The following is a 17,884-nucleotide window of genomic DNA, read 5'->3' as shown; positions in this document are numbered from 1 at the left end:
ACTTAAACGTGTCATAAAGTAAATTGGTGTTGTGTGTTACTTTACTCAACACAAGGTGCACTAGACAGACATACTGATTTACTAAAAAGAACTAATCGCAGATATCACATCAGAAATATGTTATGGGTCCACGACCATTTGAAAGCATCAAAAAGGGGTCACCGGTACAAAAAGGTTGAGAACCACTGTTATAAAGTGTAATTAGGAAAACGCCCGCGGGTTTCATATTTCCAGACGGAAACATCTCTTTGCGCAAAACAAGCTTAAACTTCGCATTGAAATTTTCTTTACTAAACTTTTGTTATTTTAAGGCCGGTTGGTCACAAAAATTTGAGTTTTAAACCGGTCCGCATTGCAAAAAAGGTTGCCGAGCCCTGTTTTAGCCTATGCGCATAGGTTTTACACTCATTTTTTTACTTTTTCAGAAAGATTGGCATTATACATAACAAAAACTCACGTTTACTGTTGGGTCATCCAATGCGATTACATCTTTTAAAAAGGCCAAAAACTGTCACTAAAAATCTTTTTTACACTTTACCAGTCATCTGCAGAGACTATGTTGTTGGTATTTTTCGAAGCTTCGAAGCTTTTACTACTGTCCACATAGGTTTTTATTATTATATTATCTCTATATTTATTTTTTTTCTTGCAATTGGATTTTTACAACCTGTTTCGTTAGTGTAAAAAAGTGGTAGAGGATTGTAGACCAGCGCCCTTACTGTAACCAACGCCTAGGCCGTTGCTGTATAACACTGCATTCCAAAATCTGTTGCCACCGAAATTCATGCCAAAATTTGTTTTGATGAAACCCTTTGCTCAAATTGGACAATATTTTCGCTAAAAACGGATGTTTTTTTATTTTAGATTTACTGGCCGACAAAATTTAACGCCTAAATACGTCACTGGCGTATTTTGGCAATCATTGTACGCCAAATATTTTGGGTGGGAAGGGAAGGCACTGGAGTGCAATCCGTACTGGCAACAATTAAAACCCGCTGTATTTTCCTAGTATGTTTAGAGATAGAGATCTGTAGTTACTCTAAGTGTAGGCGCTGATGGCTCTTGAGGTTGCCCAAGTTTCTTACACGTTACTTGTCACGACAGACTCCAAAGAGCAGGCCGATAAAATATCTGTCCTTCACTTCCACTTCATACAGTTGAGATTGCTCGTTGGGTATATATTCACAAATCGCAAAACACACAGTAAAATAACTCGGTGATTCAAGTCGCTAAAATAAAAGCCGTATAAAGTAGAATGGATCGCGAAAAGACGATCACGCTTGTTGTGCTGATCACACCTCAGTGAACACTAGGGTTTGTTCACATTTTAAAAATATTTGAAAAGTTTAGCTTATCTAAGTTTTTCCCATGGTTTGGACCTTAAAAATAGAATTGACAAAAAAAATTTAAATTTGGGTCATGATTTCGCCCTCCTCAAAGCCCCCAAAGTTTAGCAGTTAAATCATCAAAATATGGGAATTCACCTATTGCGAAAACTTGCTAAATTGGCTTTATTGTAACCAAAAGATGCAATTACTACTAACAAATGTTATTTGTACTATATTAATAAGAAATAAACATATACAACACAATAAAGCATTGCAAATTAGCTAAATAAAACATTTTTTGGCAATGATTTATTTTTTTCAAGTCTGGAAACTATTACCGGCGTTCTACGACTTGCAGGAGGCTAGCGTGCTGCTGTGAATCGTCAGTGTTGTTTGCTGAGTAATCGGTGTTTAACTGAAACATTCTCTCGGTAACATCATTAACAACTTGACAGTATTTACAAAGTTTTCCGCAACTTGGTAGTCTTTATCCTGCAGTCAGTCACAAACTAGAAGCCTCGGGAAGTTGCAATAAACGTCCAGAGATAAAACAGAAAAGAAAACAGGACTCCTAGCCGACTAAATTTTCAATTCTGGTGCGTCCTGTTTCTGTTAAACGCATCACTGGCAACCCCAGGCGTAGTTTACTTAGCTTGGGTGTATCCAAAGTTTTTCTTGCCAATGCCGCTTTCCTATCTTCGTCCATAGTAGGGTGTGAACTGAACATAGAAAACAATACAGTTTCTTTATTTATGTACCAATGATCAACTTCAGCAGCTTGTTGTAGGCAACCTATGCCACCTGGTTGTCATAATATACTGGTTTATGCGCTGCAGCTGGTTTACAAAATCTTGTTCGTAGCCCATCTGCTACCTCCAAATGAACATCGGCAAACCTGGTGCAGTGCTCGATGGATAAGCCAGGTCCTATACTGCCAAAAGATGTGGATAGACAGATAAGCTATTAAAAAGATTTTTTAGAACCAGCTGCAGCGCATCAACCAGTTTAATGCCTTGTTTTCTGTTTCAACTTGGGTAAATATAAGTATTAGTTCCGGTGCTCCAATAAATGATCAACGTTTTGGCAAACCATGAAATAGTATTCAATAGGTTGCCTACAACAAGCTGCAGAAGTTGATCATTGGTACATAAATGCAGAAACTGTATTGTTTTCTATGTTGAGTTCACACCCTACTATGGACGAAGATAGGAAAGCGGCATTGGCAAGAAAAACTTTGGATACACACAAAAGCCAAGTAAATTTTGCCTAGGGTTGTCAGCGATGCGTTCAAAAGAAACAGAACGCACCTAAATTGAAAATTTAGTCGGCTAGAGTCCTTTTTTTCCCTCTCTAAGCGTTTATTGCAACTTGTCGAGGCTTTCAGTTTGTGACTGGCCGCAAGATAAAGACTACCAAATTGCGGAAAACTTTGTAAATACCTACAAGTTGTTAATGATGCTACTGAGAGAATGTTCAAGTTAAACACTGATTACTCAGCAAACAACACTGATGACGCACCGCAGCAGCACGCTAGCCTCCTCCAAGTCGTAGAAGAACACCGGCGATAGTTTTCAGACTTATCAATCACTGCAGAAAAAAAAATATTTTTAGCTAATTTTCAATGCTTTTTAGCATTGAATATGTGTATTTGTTGTTCATGTACTACAAATAACATTTTTTAGTACTATTGTCATCGTTTGGTTACAATAAAGCCAATTTAGCAAGTTTTCGCAATAGGGGAATTCCCATATTTTGATGATTTACCTGCTAAACTTTGGGGGCTTTGAGGAGGGTGAAATCAAGACCCAAATTTAAAATTTTTTTGGTCAATTTTATTTTTAAGGTCCAAACCATGGGAAAAACTTCGATGAGCTGAACTTTTCAAAATCTGAACAACCCTAGTGAACACCAGTCACTATCATAGTGACGTCTAATTAGGCAATGCAGAGTAAATACAGCAACATTTGCTTGATTAAGGCTACATTTACGGAAACCTATTTTCTAAAGTTCTCAACCTTATAGACAACTCCAGCAACATATTATGCTGAATATATACAAAAAGACTAATCGTATTATTTTTGTGTTAGTGTTGGAGATTAGCAATTAAATGACTTCAAAATGTATCACTGATCTGTTCAAATCATGACTTTGATAACATTTTGTTTTTCTAGCTTGCACCAGAGAAATATTTTTAAGTTCATGTTGGTGTACAAACAGACTCCAGCTATAAGTCCAAGATAAGTCCCCTAATAATTTCAACACCAACTAATTTTCTAACCCCACCAATAAACCCAAACAGGACCAAAAGCCAAGTGCCAAAACAGCGGTGCCATGACGGCAGCACCGGTTAAACTAGGGCAGCTAAATGTAGTTACCAAAACGACCAGACCGATGGCCCCCGATTGTCACATACCCTGGTTAGGGCCTTATTTTGTCCATTTTCGGCATTTTTCCGATGAATTAAGGCCTTATTCCGACAGATTTAGGTGTTATTGAGACAGATTTAGGCTGTATTTTGTCGTTGGTCTTAATACTATGGTTTTATAATTTTTTGGCTGTAGGTATTGTTGCTCTTTAGGTCTTATTGTGTGTTCCCATACAAACATTGCTTATGAGTAAAAGAATCGCTATTCACAAAGGCGGAGAAGAGGAAACACCAAGAAAAAAGTCTACCGCAACCATAGGGCCACTTAAAAACACCACTCGGTTAGGCACAGCTTTTTTTAAACAGAACTGTGTTGAATTGGCAAAAAGCCTTCTCGGGCAAAACATAGTGAAGTTGCAAGGGAACAACCGACTGGTTTGCAAAATTGTGGAGACAGAATCGTATTTGGTAAAAAATGACAAGGCATCCCACTCACACAATCACAAGCAAACCAAAAGAAATGGCGCAATGTTTATGGATCCTGGCACAGTGTATGTGTACATGACCTATGGAATGTACTACTGCATGAATTTTTCAAGTCAAGGTAGTTTGAATTGAAAATCATTTTATCATCACATACACTGTGTTTTGCACATCAGTATACTAGTTTATACATCAGGGGTGGGCAACATTTTAAAAGTTGCAGGCAAAAAACAAACTCAGAAAAGGCTTTGCAGGCCTTACAATAAAGATATACGTATTAGCAAATTTGGAAGTATGCTTAAATATATTCCTCATGCTGTAAATTTGAAAACTTTTCTGTATGCTCTTTTTGTTTTTAAAGGAAAGGGAAATGCAGTTTTAATTCGTGCAGCCAAGCCGATTGAAGGGATTGACCTTATGAAGAGCAACAGAGAAAAACTTAGGAAAAGTTCTGCTAAGACAGAACTGCTTGAAAAACATCTCTGCAATGGACCATCTAAACTTTGTCAGGTAATTTGAAAAAATCTAACTTTTGCAACCTGAACTTTTTTTAATTGAAATTAAATGTTATACACTTTTTGTAGGCACTCACCATTTCTAAGATGGAAAACAAACTAGACCTGTTAACAAGCGAAGAAATGTGGTTGGAAAAGGGTGATCCTGTCAGTTCTGACAACATTGTTGTCACTACTAGGATTGGTTTAAATGAAAAGCTGGGTGATTCTGCCAAAAAGCTATTAAGATTTTATGTACTTGGAGATGTTAATGTTAGTAAACGAGATAAAATTGCTGAAGCTCTATTAACCAATCCTTGAACATTTTCGAAACGTTTTATTTCTAAATTACATTAATCATTTTATTGCAATTCTATGCAATGAATTTTATTTCATATTTTTCATATAAAATGTAGCACAATACCTTATTTGAACTTAACAATCAAAATAGGCGGAGCAAAATAACAAGAAAACCATATTAGGTCTGGAACTTAGCTGATCATATGACCTGAAGGGTCAAAAATCTTATTTTTGTGATCAGCTGGGTTTGCTGCTAGCTCATAGTTGGTCACCAGAACTTCTTGTCGCTGAAACTAAATAAAATTGTGCTGTAATATGTTGGTTAATTCGATAAGCCAATATTATTTTTTGTAGATACTTTCAGGTACAATACACATATAAGCAGTTTAATAGAAACCCTATTATAAATACAGAAAACATTGTACAAACTTAGTTTTGTATTTGAATAAATAAAATTACAGATAATGTTCAACTAAAATGTTAACTGTTTTGATGCAAATGCTATCTAAGTGAAGTGTCAAAGTCTTTGATTACCTTTATAAAATCACCAGTTAATCCAATATAATAAATCTTTGTGTTGTCGCCACCATAATTGTCCGGAAAGAAAATTGATAGATGATTTACATTAGAAAAACGAGCAACCCTAAAAATATCTACAATAGCAACAGATGTAAGGCAACCATAATTAATAACCAAAGCTTTATCCAAACAAATACATATTTTCTGTTATAAAAATATTAACTGTTACCAACTTGACAGGAAGCTGTAAAACATCTGTATAAGATTGTGGAATTTCAAACTCCTGATCAGCGTGTTTTGATGTTTGATCCAAACTCATATTTTCAATGTTTTTAAAAAGTTTCATTTTCTTTGGATGACTATTGTTTTCCCCTCCAAGCAAAGCAATTGATTTTAGCTTAACATTGCCAGTGAATCTAAAAAGCAGGTTATAGTAAAACTAAAAAAAAGAATAGGTGAAAGAAAACTAAAGAGGAGTCAGGGTTGATACTTTAATCTACAATTATTTTAATTTTAAATTCAAACAGACCATCCAAATAACATATAAGATATAGTTAAACTGCATTAATATGAAACCTCAACAACTCAACAACTCAACAACTGATATCCAGTTATATGACACAAATCTCACAGAAATAGATTTCTTTTGATGCATTTTTTTATTTTGACTTACTGTCGTTCCCCAAACAAGTGCTTTAAACTGAGTGCTAAATAAGAGCAAAAAAGTTAGATTACCCAGATTTAGTAGTTAGTTGACAAAAGCAATACCCAGATTTAAACTATGGAATATTTTATTTTTATGATTAAAACTCCTCAAAACACTATCCTAGTGTGTTACAATTTGCAAAATTAGGTGGTTGTTTGTAATGATTGAACTCCTTTCTTTTATGATGATACAAGTTCTTCTTAATATTTAATGACAAAATAAAGTTGTCCAAATAAATTGTATTTATGCTTTACAAAATATATATATATATATAGTACAATAAAAATAAAATATACTCAAAATTATAGTAAAAAGTTTAAACCATCATAACATACGGTATGTTAAACAACAATTCGGGGTCTGCATCACTCTCAACATATTTAGTGTGATCCAAGCGCTCATCCCACGGCTTAAACACACATTTTCCTGAATCATTTTCAATTTCATTTAGACACTCAACCCTGAAACAACAGTAGTAGTTGAGTACAAAGTCCTCCGAAGTATTGTTATATTGTTTTTACAAATCTAAAATATACAGAATGCTAAGATAGTGTGGATTCCTAAAATGATTAACTTCAAGGATGCCAGAAACAAATCCTATCAATGTGGTAATTTGTGCAATCCTGTATATCAATGTATTCAAAGGAACGCAGTAATAAAACACATGATAATACCATACCTGGCCAAATCAATTTTTAAATACAAACTGAAGTGGGTTACTTCATCCTGGGCTTGTGATGGGCCATGGTCATGATCATGTTCGTGGTCGCACATTTTTTGTGGAAAAACTTCTAAACTGATCTGTAATAAATGCCAATGTCAATTATTAAGCATTTTATTCAAATGGATGCCACAAACAATTTTGGCTGCTCTGTATAATTTTTTTTTTGTTTGTCAAGTTACTTGGTTGTTGCTTGTTGAAACATTCACTGAAACATTTCAAAGTTTATTCTGAATTCATCCTACAAAATATTTATACAAATTGAGGAAGACTGGTTTCAAAGTGGAAATTATCAATTTGTTTACTAATCACTTATTATTCTATGGCCACTGCGTGAAAAACCACAATTCAGGATTACCAGCAAAATTATAGAAAAAGCTAGATAACAATTAAAAAAATCTAGATTTTGCAGAATAAACCTCAAGCTAAAATGAATATTTATTATTCTATCTTGGAAGGTTTTTTCCTTTTCACCTTTCTACTGGTAACGTTGAAATACTTATATGATTTATATATATGTTAACAATGGCTTCATATATACAATAATTAGATTTATTCACAGTGCTTCTCCTTAGCCATTGTTTAAAATTTGCATTCTCAGCGCTGGTCTAGAAACCTACCACAATTATTAAATCAATGCACAAGGGTGTGGGTGGGTCGTGTTATTATTTTTACCATTTAATAAAATACTTGACACACCCAAATGCTAAACCGCACCCTAGCCCAAATAACATGGGTTGTGGTAGGATTGTAGAACAGCGCATTCTTTAATTATGCACCTTTATGTGATTGTATAATATACTGCAGTATGTTTTGGTACTATCTTAACTAGCAAAAAAATACCTTTAGCTAGCCAAAAAGAAAAATGAATACAGTTTGAAGAGCAGTATCTTAAGCTCAGAACATAAATTTATTATATTCCTATGAAAACTAGCTCAATTACTCACGACAAAACTCTCTAAAATATTGCAAGCTTATTGCTAACCCTGAAACCACCTTTAAAAATGTAACTGCCGAATACCATGGCATTGCTGCATTATTGCTTAGTACCAGCTTTTTACGGTCGTTAAATACAATTTCAATTAAAAAAGGCATTTAAACCGTTGAGCTGGTATAACTGAATCACATGTACAAGACTGAATTAAATAAACAGAGGTAGTTGGGTATTCCCCATTTTAAAGCATGTCAAAAAGTATGAGTAAAGTTTCACAAAGACGGCCAATAATCGAGGAAAATTACGCTGAAAGTCGACGATTTCACCAAGTTTTAAATATCTAATAAATCGTTTCGCGACTTATGTAATTTGTTTAGGAGCATCAAAAATCTAAAGGACTGCAAGAATTAATGAAACGATCCATCGCTAGGATCAATCACAGCGATGCATCTAAAGCAGTGTTTCCCAACCTTTTTGACACTAGTGCCCCCTTGGGCTAAATATTATTTCATATCGCCCCCTCATCTTGCTTTACAGTAAAGTATCATATTAATCGTTGTCTAACATCATATTGTCTGCACTTTTGTTTCGATAAGCTGTCCGTAATATTTTAGGTTGTCTAACATACATTCACTATAGGAATGGATGCATTAATTCACCAGGGTTATGTCATTACGAGGAAATATTCAACTTTCTGCACCAATACTATCACCTGCGCGAACTTGGCGCGCTGGAATAGGTTTTGGGCAATATCTCCGAAAGTTGTGACGATACAAAGTTGAAATTTTTACACAGTCCTTGTATTGGTTACATCTTTCCAGCAATCACACTTTTAGCAAAAAATATTGAAAAAAAATTAAATTCAAAATTATGAATATTAATATTCAGCGATATTAACCCTTAACTGTTGAGCCAACAAGTTCAAATTTTAACGATATAAACTAGGAGGCACCACCTTCAAAATGACACATAAATCATGTTTAAGTTCATTCGGACTGGGTCTTTACTGTTTCTTTGAAAATTCATAAACGGCCAAATTCGAAAAAAACGCCTTTCGTAATTAATGTTCGCATAAAGCAATTAAAAATAACAATACAAAGTTGAAATTTTTACACACTCCTTGTATTGGTTACATCTTTCCAGCAATCACACTTTTAGCGAAAAATATTGAAAAAAATTAATATTCAAAAATATGAATATTAATATTCAGCGATATTAACCCTAAACTGTTGAGCCAACAAGTTCAAATTTTAACGATATAAACTAGGAGGCACCACCTTCAAAATGAGACATAAATCACGTTTAAATTCATTCGGACTGGGTGTTTACTGTTTCTTTGAAAATTCATAACCGGCCAAATTCGAAAAAATGCCTTTCGTAATTAATGTTCGCATATCAGGGGTCGGCAACCTTGTCTTGTCACGGGCACCAATCAAACTCAGAAAAGTCTCTGTGGGCCGCACAAAATGTTAACTATAAGAATTGCGTTATTGGAATGTTAGAACAACTGTGAATCAGGCGGACCTCGGATTTTTTTCATCCATACTACTAATGAAAAGTGTAATAAAGCTAGTTTGATGTAATTCAGTGTTTGTTAAGCGCTTTAAGTCCTGGCGCACCTGGCGAGCGAAGCGAGCGCAATATTTTTGGGGTATACCAACATTTCTTTTAAATTTCGTGCTAGTATTTATTACATTGCCGAAAAAAATCAAAAAATGTTAAAAAATATATGTCTAATACTTTTGAATACGTTTTCCTTTGTCCGCAACCGTAAAAAAGCGCTATCCAAAGACAGCATTAAAACATAAGCAAACTGGACGTAGAAAGATCATTGGCGCGAAGCGCGAACATTTTTTGCCCGTACTAAGTTAAAATCGTCAAAAAGTATTTAAAATGGACTCGTGTCAAGTTGTCAAAGAGGTGGCGGGCCGTAAGTTGGCGACCCCTGCTTTAAATATACAAACATTTTGCCGCGTATAAAACTGTGAAACGCAACAACAACCAACAACTTTACATAAGAAAGTCAATTATTACGTAACAATGGTCGGAAAACTACTACAAGTTCGCAGTACAAAAGTTGCCATTTAAGGTTAAAAGTTACCTACAGTCCTGTTTGTTACTATTTTTATGTGAACTTTTTATAAAATTTAGCCTTTAAGTACTTTTATGTAACGCCCCTTATGTGCATTCAGCGCCCCCCAAATTAGAAACGGACCCAAAACGCCCCCTTGTAACTCGCCAACGCCCACAAGGGGGCGGTACCGCCCACGTTGGGAACCTCTGATCTAAAGTATACATGATCGCGGCAATACTAATCGACAAAAACTTATCCTATTCCGTCTCAGGCACACGGGTAGACCAAGAAGGTCGATACTTAATGGTTGAAATTACAATAAATGCAACCCCAATAGTAATTGTTAATGTTTACGCGCCGAATAAGGACGATCCAGAATTTTTCATTAATTTATTCGCCGTACTTGACAGCTTTTCCGATGCCCCAATAATCATGGGAGGGGACTTTAATCTAGTTCTTGACAATGTCCTAGATCAAAATGGAAGTAAAAAACATCGTAACCGAAAAGCAAGAGAAAGTCTTTTGCAATATATGACACATTACAAACTAACAGATGTTTTTCGCCACAAATTTCCAACCGTTAAAAAGTAAAAAGCAGGAATGATCAATATAGATAATTACTTGTTAGCCTTACATACGAAATGGATCTCTAAACTACTTGACGAAAACGAGGGAGCTGATTGGAAACAAATCGAAGGCCCCTTTATCCAAGGTAACAGATTAGAAGCGCTTCTTAATGGGAACATAGGAACAAACAATGCAATCACAAGGCGTATACTTCCTATGCGAACGTTACGTTGCGCAATTACGGCGTGCAAACAACTCTTGGAAATTATAGATCCAAAGGTAAACAGCCAAAGTAAAATTCCGCTCAAATGTTTTTTTTATGCCATCACTTATAGATTCCAATATAATTTTTCACAAGGATTTATTGAATAGAAACGGCGAGTATTTACAATATGACACATTAGTAAATAAATTTAACTTTACACCTAACAACACAGATTTTGTCCAATTCATAAAATTAATATCGAGTCTCCCAGAAGAATGGGATTCGGGTAGCGCAACAACGTCCCATTCGTATAGAACCCCAACATTAAAATGATTTATCCAGCAGTATAACTCCACCAAATCGGTTTACGAAAAAATACAAACAACAATTCTCTTTCCTCAAAAAGCTCAATTAAAATGGCACTGGACCTTAAATTGCGGGAGTGCACGTCTGCCATGAGAGAAAATTTACCGCAACCTCTACAATTCAACAATCGAAAACAAACTGAGAAGCTTTCAGATAAAGTTTAACTTGGGCGCAATTGTTACAAACGACTCCCTTTATTCGTTTGGTAAAACCGAATCTAACCAATGTACTTTTTGCAAAAAGGCCACGGAAACCCTATACCACTTGTTTTATTTGTGTCCTGTTACGTGTCTATACTGGGAAAACATGAGTGCGTGGTTAAGTACTAAACTACGAATATCGTGTGTTTTTTCCCGCGAGCAATTACTCTTTGGAGTGCACAAAAACGAACCGTGCAAAACATTTGTGAATTGTGTCCTTTTATGAAGTATACATGATCGCTAGGATCACCCGATCACAGGGATGAATTGCAAGGGTCGCTAAGCCTGGGTAGAGAGGAACGTAGGGATCAATAGTAAAGATCGATAAGATCGCAAGTATGGTTTGGATGATCTGCAAGGACCGCTATAAAGATCCTTTTGAATTATCCCTGCAATTTTGGCAGTCCATCCACTTCATCCTGGCGATTATGGCGATTTTTACGATTTTAACGATCCTGTCGATTTTAGGTGCTATAATTTGTCTATTTCAAATATATATCCTTAAAGGCCCGTTTACACTACAGCTGCACTGAGCTGACCAAAGCGTAATTTGCATTTAAATTCTATTGTGGAGGGCGTTTCAGGCTTTGCTAAACTCAAGCCCAGTGCAGCAATAGAAAAACGTTAAGTTTTCAAGCGATTTTTACGCCCAGTGCAGCTTAGCTCCGCTTAGTGCAGCTGTAGTGTAAACGGGCCTTTAGCTTTAAATTGATGTGGTTATCATTCATTTCCAGGGGGTAATAACGATCATCCGGCGAAAAAACTTTTGAAACTGTTAGTTTATATTTATAATCTCCAAATTATTTCTACAACTAACATTTCAAGATTACAACAGTTAACATTAGACAAAAAATCGTTGATAATTATCGTGCTACGAGACCAATTGCTGTAATAAAGATATATACCTAATCCTTATCGATTTCTTCGTTAAGCTGAACTTACTAGGTTATCGAGTCATGTGACAGAATTGTCATTGTTCACAGGGTTGCAGGATTGTAATGATATTCTAAAATATGTTAAATTACGTTAGGAAAAAACTCCATTTAATCTCAAAATATTTTGCGACGTCAGTTACTTTAAACCAGGGGTTCTTAAAAAAAAAGCAATCACTTGATTTTCGTTCTCAATGATAACAACCCTACTTAACCGCTTCTAAAGTTCAATTACACTGACCTGAATTCGGCAGATTATTTATTTTATGCTTACTTTTCTATACAAGTACAAAAAGTTCGCAGATTGTAAATAATTTTCCCAATTTTTGTACGTTTTCTCCCGTTAGGAAATATTTTAATATCGCATATAGCATATTGCGCTCGATTCTATAATGACCGGAGGCGTGAGCAACCCTTTCTTACACAAACCAAGCAAAGCGAGTAGCAACTATCGAATATTTTTAAATTGTGCACTGTACAACTGTAACGTGGCAAAAATATCATCAACTATATACAGACCAAACAAAATTTACTTTTTAAATTTGTTAACAAATACAACATAAAAGCAAACGTCTTTTTCAAAAGGCAAAGTTGATAAATGGTTACCGATTCATTCCAAACACATGTCATGTATTTACATATAGAGCAGAATATGGTGTTTAAGACAAAGCAACATTGGCATATTATTTATAGGCGCACAACTAATGCAAATGTAACCTACAAAACATACTTCACGAGCACGATGGTATTGTACATACCTTAAAAAATATTTTAGGTCCATAGTGACTTAAAAAAATGTTCTTGGAAAAATAGGATGGCGTCAAAAACAAACAAAACGTTTTAAAATCCAAGCCAAATAATACTGTGACTAGTTTTACCAATGAATGACAAATAACTAAACTTTATAATTAAAATAAGATTTTTTAGCTGAAAAAGGTTTTTAGTTAACTGCAGAAAATCTACATACTCGCAAGTAAACCGAAATCCATAAGTTTTCTAAAATATTCGCTTAATTTGGTATTAACTGTAGCTTCGACTGATGTGAAATTGCCTCTTTTTCCAGAAACATTTAAACAGGGAAATTCAGGTAAAACTACTGTAACCAACAGTCACATACGGTATTTAGGAAGCGTTTGTTTTATACAATGTTAAACAAATTTTTCGATTTTACTTAATAACATGAATGGTTGCAACCTGAAATACTTTTGTGTACAAAGTTGAATGAATTTTAACAATGCGCATGTGCAACAAGTCGACAATAAAAGTACATTTTAAGCCTTTATGCACATTTAAGTGTGCGGGAGTGCACACTTATGGAGCTGTTTGGACTAAAGGTAAGTAATTCACGAAATATCATACCAGCTGCGCGATAAATATCTAGTTTAACAATGGGTCACACTCGCAACGTATTTAACTGTAAAACATACACAAAATGTTGTCGAAGTGTCCTTCTTGCGAACAGGTAGAATCGCCGTCGTTGATCTCGATTTCAGTTATTTTCTCCATCATGCTCTTGGCCGCTTTGGGCACGAGCGTGATGGACACGAACACTCTGCTGTGCCGGTGCTTGGGCTTTTTGCCGAAAGCGAAATTGATCTCGACGTTTGGTTGTGGAGAACCGTCCACCAAAAACTGCCGCCAGTCGTTGAGGAAGTTTTTGTAAGAGAACAGCACGGTTTCCTGGTTGTTCGCCATGACCAAGGCTTCGCTGTCAGCATTTACCGCGCCGTACGATGTAAAAGCAAAAATCCTGGAAAGGCAGAGCCTTTTGCCGCACAAGGTGTGCGCTTGGTCCGATTTCAAAAACAGGCCTGGACTCATGTTCTTTAAAACTGTGTATAGCGAGTTGCCGGGCGGCACTTGCGAGTCGGGCAATTTGACGGGAGTGCAGTCAAATGTGGAGCAGTTCAGGTCTTGGAATTTGTTCGCTCGGCTTTCTGCATTGCCGTAGAACAATCGGTAGCCGTACTTCATGTCTGTCAGACTGTCTTGCAGCACAGTTTTGGTCTCATATTTTACATGGACTTCATACATGAACAGTTCTTCAGCTGTACGACAACGAGTAGAACATACAAGGAAGGGTGTTCAAAATAATAAACCTTTAATGAGTTTGCTTTACGGGTATTATGATCCTGCCTTATGGTTAGGTTTGCAAAGTGTATTTTCTCATTTGCATTAGGATAATACTTGGCCATAATTTGTAATTAGTCAATTCGGCAAAGTATGGCAAAATCGTATTGTAATGCCAAGTCAAAATATTCAATTAAATATATTTTCAACTTCATAACTTATTGGTTACTATGAGGGTCTATATATACAAGTAATACTTTTGTTATTTTAGTCTTATACGATACCTAGTATTTTGAACAAAACATATTGTAATGCTATCTACCAAAGGAAGTTATTAATATACTCAAAACAACATAATAGATTAAAGGTATTTTTTCCAGGTATTAAACCTCTATTTTCTTTAGTTGATAACAGAATATATTTAAAAAAAAAACATTTTACAGACAACTTCTTTGGATCACTCAGTAGCGATGCCGACAATATCGGATAGGAACCGATACCCGATGCCAAAACTTGTCCAATACTAGGGTGGTATCAGTGCTGTCCCAATATTAAATAAATATAGGAATGATCTTAGAAAAAATTGGGTATCACTTTTAGGAATAAAAAAGTATCACACATATCAGTAAACATGGCTGAAATTCCGATATTGGTTAAGTATCGCCACCAATACCACCCCAATATCAGATAAGCATCAATCCAACCTTTAACAATGGATCAGGTTTCAGCTCTGATCAGACATTACCAGACATCCCTAGTTACAACTAAGAAAATAAATCGTTGCAGGCAATAAGCATTGGTTAACATACGTGGTATCTTTAGTTCCAACAAGACGTCGACAACTGAAGGAGTTCCCATTTTGGGTGTGATTGTACGTAAAGGTTTGGAGACAGAACATGCAGAAGCTGAGGTTTTACTTTTTACATTTGGATCACTTGAATTTTCTTAAAACAAAAAGCGGATTTTTAATCTCTGGAAAGTGTCACTTTAGCATATGTGATAGCATAATATTAAGAGCTAACATTTAGCATACCAATAAAAATCTAGGGTTTTAGAATAGCTTCAGATCTAACTTATATAAATTTTAACAAAGGTGTGTTTAAAAAAGGAATATTAAAAACATACAAATTTAAAATATATATATTTAGTTGTAAAAAACAGATGTAATTTTCTACTTACACATTTATTGCATTTTAAAGACTTCTTACATTAGAAAGTTTTAAAGTTATTTTGCTTTAACTAATTTTGTTATTTTTTTAATATTCTACACACTAAAATAAAATCAGTTGTTACAATATTATACAGCATCCTGCATATGAATAAATTAAAAAAGGCGGATAAAGTTGATGAAGATTATAATAATCAGAATTAAAATATTTAGGATTTTATGATCTTAAACTACGAATCACTCTGTATTTCAATTAAAATAACTTGACATAAACATGTTTATGTGTATATGTTCAAACAAACCTTCTGCAATCTGTGCAGCTTCCAAAAGCATTTGAAATCCATGAGATGAACCATTTCCATCTTCAGCTTGCTCACCATCTGCCAATGCAACTTGGGGCTTATTTAGCAAGGGATTTTGTGGTTTGGTATGTGAAATTTGTATGTTTGTAGGCAAAGTCAACCAGTTATTTTGACCAGATTGCTCATCGATGATTATCTCCACCTTGGCAGAGCCTGCGTTACCAAGGGCAGGAATCGTCACAGTTTGTTGAGGTAGACTGCTTATAATTACAGGAAAATTGTCAAGGTTGTGCCTCTGGAAAACCTGATTGACATTACTGACAATGTTCTTAGAGGCATGTGATTCTGGTGCTTTGGGTTCAGATTCTTCAGGCTGCAACAAAATATTTTGACAGAAATATGAGTTTATGTTTGATGTCATGGACTTTCAATAAAGTAGGTTTTCGCAAACAATAGTATTAACTCTAATAAGATATACAAATTATTCTCATGAATATTGGGTATCAACCAATAAACGTGGGTTATGTATAATTGTTTATAAAATGTTACTTTTTTAATTACAATTTAATGTGACAAACTTACCGCTTTCTGAACAACCGCTGAAAAACAAAAAGCAAATATTGTAAAATATGTTGTATTTGCGTTTAATAACTAAATGGTGTTAAACATTACTTCGCTTTTTTCTTTTCTTTGGTGCTGTTGCAACTTTTATGTTTCTTCTTTGATTTCGTTTTTCTAAAATTAAAATCTAATTATTATTGGTAGGTTACTGTATTTACAGACTAAATTATTGATGCATAGTAGTTTCTCATATAAAGGAAGTTATTTCTATTAATTAAACTCAATTTAATTTTTAACTTGTTTTTAGATGTCAAAACAGATTACTTGTATCAAACTTTCTGAAATGCTAAAACTTAGGCAAACAAACTAATAATAAATTAATTAAAACCATGAATTTAACTAAATTTTCTATTATTTTGAGTAAAAAATCTTAATTTATGCCAATATTTAAAGAAATATTCACGGATTGCTTCTTTCTGTGTGAGGACTCGATAAACTTTGTAGTTTCCAGTCTGAAGACCAAGCTGATGAGCGTTGGGTACTTCTTCAATGACAGCACACTTGCGCAAGATTGTCCGAAAGTTACTTTTCATGCGACACAGTGGCGCTGTGCTAGCATCATAGAGACCACGATACTCTGCCCATGCCTATATGACAAAAGCATATATGTATATTTGATTAGGACTGTGCTACTAAACTCCAATCGTGTATAAGTATAAGTTTTTGCTAAGGACTATACAATAGTGTGCGTAAAAGACTTACTTTTTATTGAAAGCTTACTTACTACAAAATATACAACAGTCAGAGAGAATCTTATAAACAACTTCAAACAAAAAAAAATCTAAAAATTGTTAAATCATGACAAAATAGTCTAAACTGGATAAAACTATGTAGATGATTATGGGGAAAAAAGTATGCAGACAAAAACAGATATATACATATATGTATAAATGGTATATAAATAAAAAGTAGCAGCTTAATTCAACATAATAAGTCATTAGTATCATTTAAAGTGGCACAGTTGCAATTTTCACGAACCCTAAAAATTTCATGATGTTCCTGCCAATGTGGAAGGTACTTCTTTGTCCATGGAATTTTAAACAGGCGCTTTCTGTCTTTGTCCAACCACTCCAGGTCTCGAAACTTTCCGCTTGAAATTTGTTGCATGAGCCACGGACAAAACTGCAGGTGCAGTGGCTGTCCAATCATGCTGTCAGAATCACTACTGTCATCATTTGTGTTTGCAGCAACCAGTGATGCAATATCTGTAGTAGGAACAGTGGCTGCCATAACTGTCTTTCAGCAGGAAAGAGAGGTCCTTTGTCTTATAAAGAATTAGACTACAGCAACTCTGTTTTAAAGCAGAAAGTTTTTTAATTTATATAACACTTTCGTTTAATATTTGTTAGAGCTAGTAGAAAACAATAATACATAACATAAAATAATTTTTGTAAGATAAAAAAGTATCCCTTCATAAGTTATAGCAATTGAGTCCGATTTAAAACAAACCATATGTTGTCAGTATTTTTCATCATTGAGCTACAACAGGAGTTTATTGTTTTGCCTCCACACTGTGTTTTTAAAACTGC

General features: G+C 34.8%; 3 protein-coding genes across 3 annotated transcripts; 1 reads left to right on the top strand and 2 right to left on the bottom strand.

Annotated features, from left to right (window-relative positions):
- The first annotated feature begins 3,894 nt into the window (after nucleotides 1–3,894).
- On the top strand, nucleotides 3,895–5,434 carry LOC146161210 (DNA-3-methyladenine glycosylase-like). Its single transcript, XM_083384094.1, has 3 exons — nucleotides 3,895–4,297; nucleotides 4,538–4,686; nucleotides 4,761–5,434. Exons 1-3 carry the CDS (start codon nucleotides 3,940–3,942, stop codon nucleotides 4,989–4,991), a joined length of 738 nt encoding a protein of 245 aa, XP_083240220.1. The 5' UTR covers nucleotides 3,895–3,939; the 3' UTR covers nucleotides 4,992–5,434.
- LOC146161209 (PITH domain-containing protein 1-like) lies at nucleotides 5,001–7,072 on the bottom strand. The gene is made up of 6 exons (XM_083384095.1): nucleotides 7,054–7,072; nucleotides 6,875–6,996; nucleotides 6,531–6,656; nucleotides 5,723–5,905; nucleotides 5,505–5,613; nucleotides 5,001–5,263 (listed from the first exon to the last, which is right to left on the bottom strand). Exons 2-6 carry the CDS (start codon nucleotides 6,967–6,969, stop codon nucleotides 5,162–5,164), a joined length of 615 nt encoding a protein of 204 aa, XP_083240221.1. The 5' UTR covers nucleotides 6,970–6,996; nucleotides 7,054–7,072; the 3' UTR covers nucleotides 5,001–5,161.
- A 5,822-nt stretch (nucleotides 7,073–12,894) lies between these two features.
- Nucleotides 12,895–17,819, bottom strand: LOC146161208 (interferon regulatory factor 5-like). The gene is made up of 7 exons (XM_083384760.1): nucleotides 17,334–17,819; nucleotides 16,759–16,942; nucleotides 16,407–16,469; nucleotides 16,317–16,333; nucleotides 15,735–16,107; nucleotides 15,074–15,208; nucleotides 12,895–14,242 (listed from the first exon to the last, which is right to left on the bottom strand). The coding sequence occupies exons 1-7, from the start codon at nucleotides 17,583–17,585 to the stop codon at nucleotides 13,605–13,607; spliced, it is 1,662 nt and encodes a 553-aa protein (XP_083240886.1). The 5' UTR covers nucleotides 17,586–17,819; the 3' UTR covers nucleotides 12,895–13,604.
- Between the last annotated feature and the right edge of the window lie 65 nt (nucleotides 17,820–17,884).

The sequence above is a fragment of the Ascidiella aspersa genome, chromosome 3 (assembly GCF_963924565.1).
Source record: "Ascidiella aspersa chromosome 3, kaAscAspe10.2, whole genome shotgun sequence".
Taxonomy (NCBI): Eukaryota; Metazoa; Chordata; class Ascidiacea; order Phlebobranchia; family Ascidiidae; genus Ascidiella; species Ascidiella aspersa.
The sequence above is the reverse complement of the archived record's forward strand: the minus strand, read 5'-3'. Positions and strand labels throughout refer to the sequence as shown.

Excerpts from the sequence above, each read along its gene's own strand:
- LOC146161210 (XM_083384094.1), top strand. The coding sequence starts at position 3,940 with ATGAGTAAAAGAATCGCTATTCACAAAGGCGGAGAAGAGGAAACACCA. Across the intron at positions 4,298-4,537 it reads CATGAATTTTTCAAGTCAAG|GAAAGGGAAATGCAGTTTTA; the intron begins GTAGTTTGAATT and ends TTGTTTTTAAAG. Across the intron at positions 4,687-4,760 it reads GACCATCTAAACTTTGTCAG|GCACTCACCATTTCTAAGAT; the intron begins GTAATTTGAAAA and ends CACTTTTTGTAG.
- LOC146161209 (XM_083384095.1), bottom strand. The coding sequence starts at position 6,969 with ATGTGCGACCACGAACATGATCATGACCATGGCCCATCACAAGCCCAG. Across the intron at positions 5,614-5,722 it reads GTTTTACAGCTTCCTGTCAA|GGTTGCTCGTTTTTCTAATG; the intron begins GTTGGTAACAGT and ends AGATATTTTTAG. Across the intron at positions 5,264-5,504 it reads TAACTGGTGATTTTATAAAG|TTTCAGCGACAAGAAGTTCT; the intron begins GTAATCAAAGAC and ends AATTTTATTTAG.
- LOC146161208 (XM_083384760.1), bottom strand. The coding sequence starts at position 17,585 with ATGGCAGCCACTGTTCCTACTACAGATATTGCATCACTGGTTGCTGCA. Across the intron at positions 15,209-15,734 it reads AGCTGCACAGATTGCAGAAG|AAAATTCAAGTGATCCAAAT; the intron begins GTTTGTTTGAAC and ends TTTTGTTTTAAG. Across the intron at positions 14,243-15,073 it reads GTTGGAACTAAAGATACCAC|CTGAAGAACTGTTCATGTAT; the intron begins GTATGTTAACCA and ends GTTGTCGTACAG.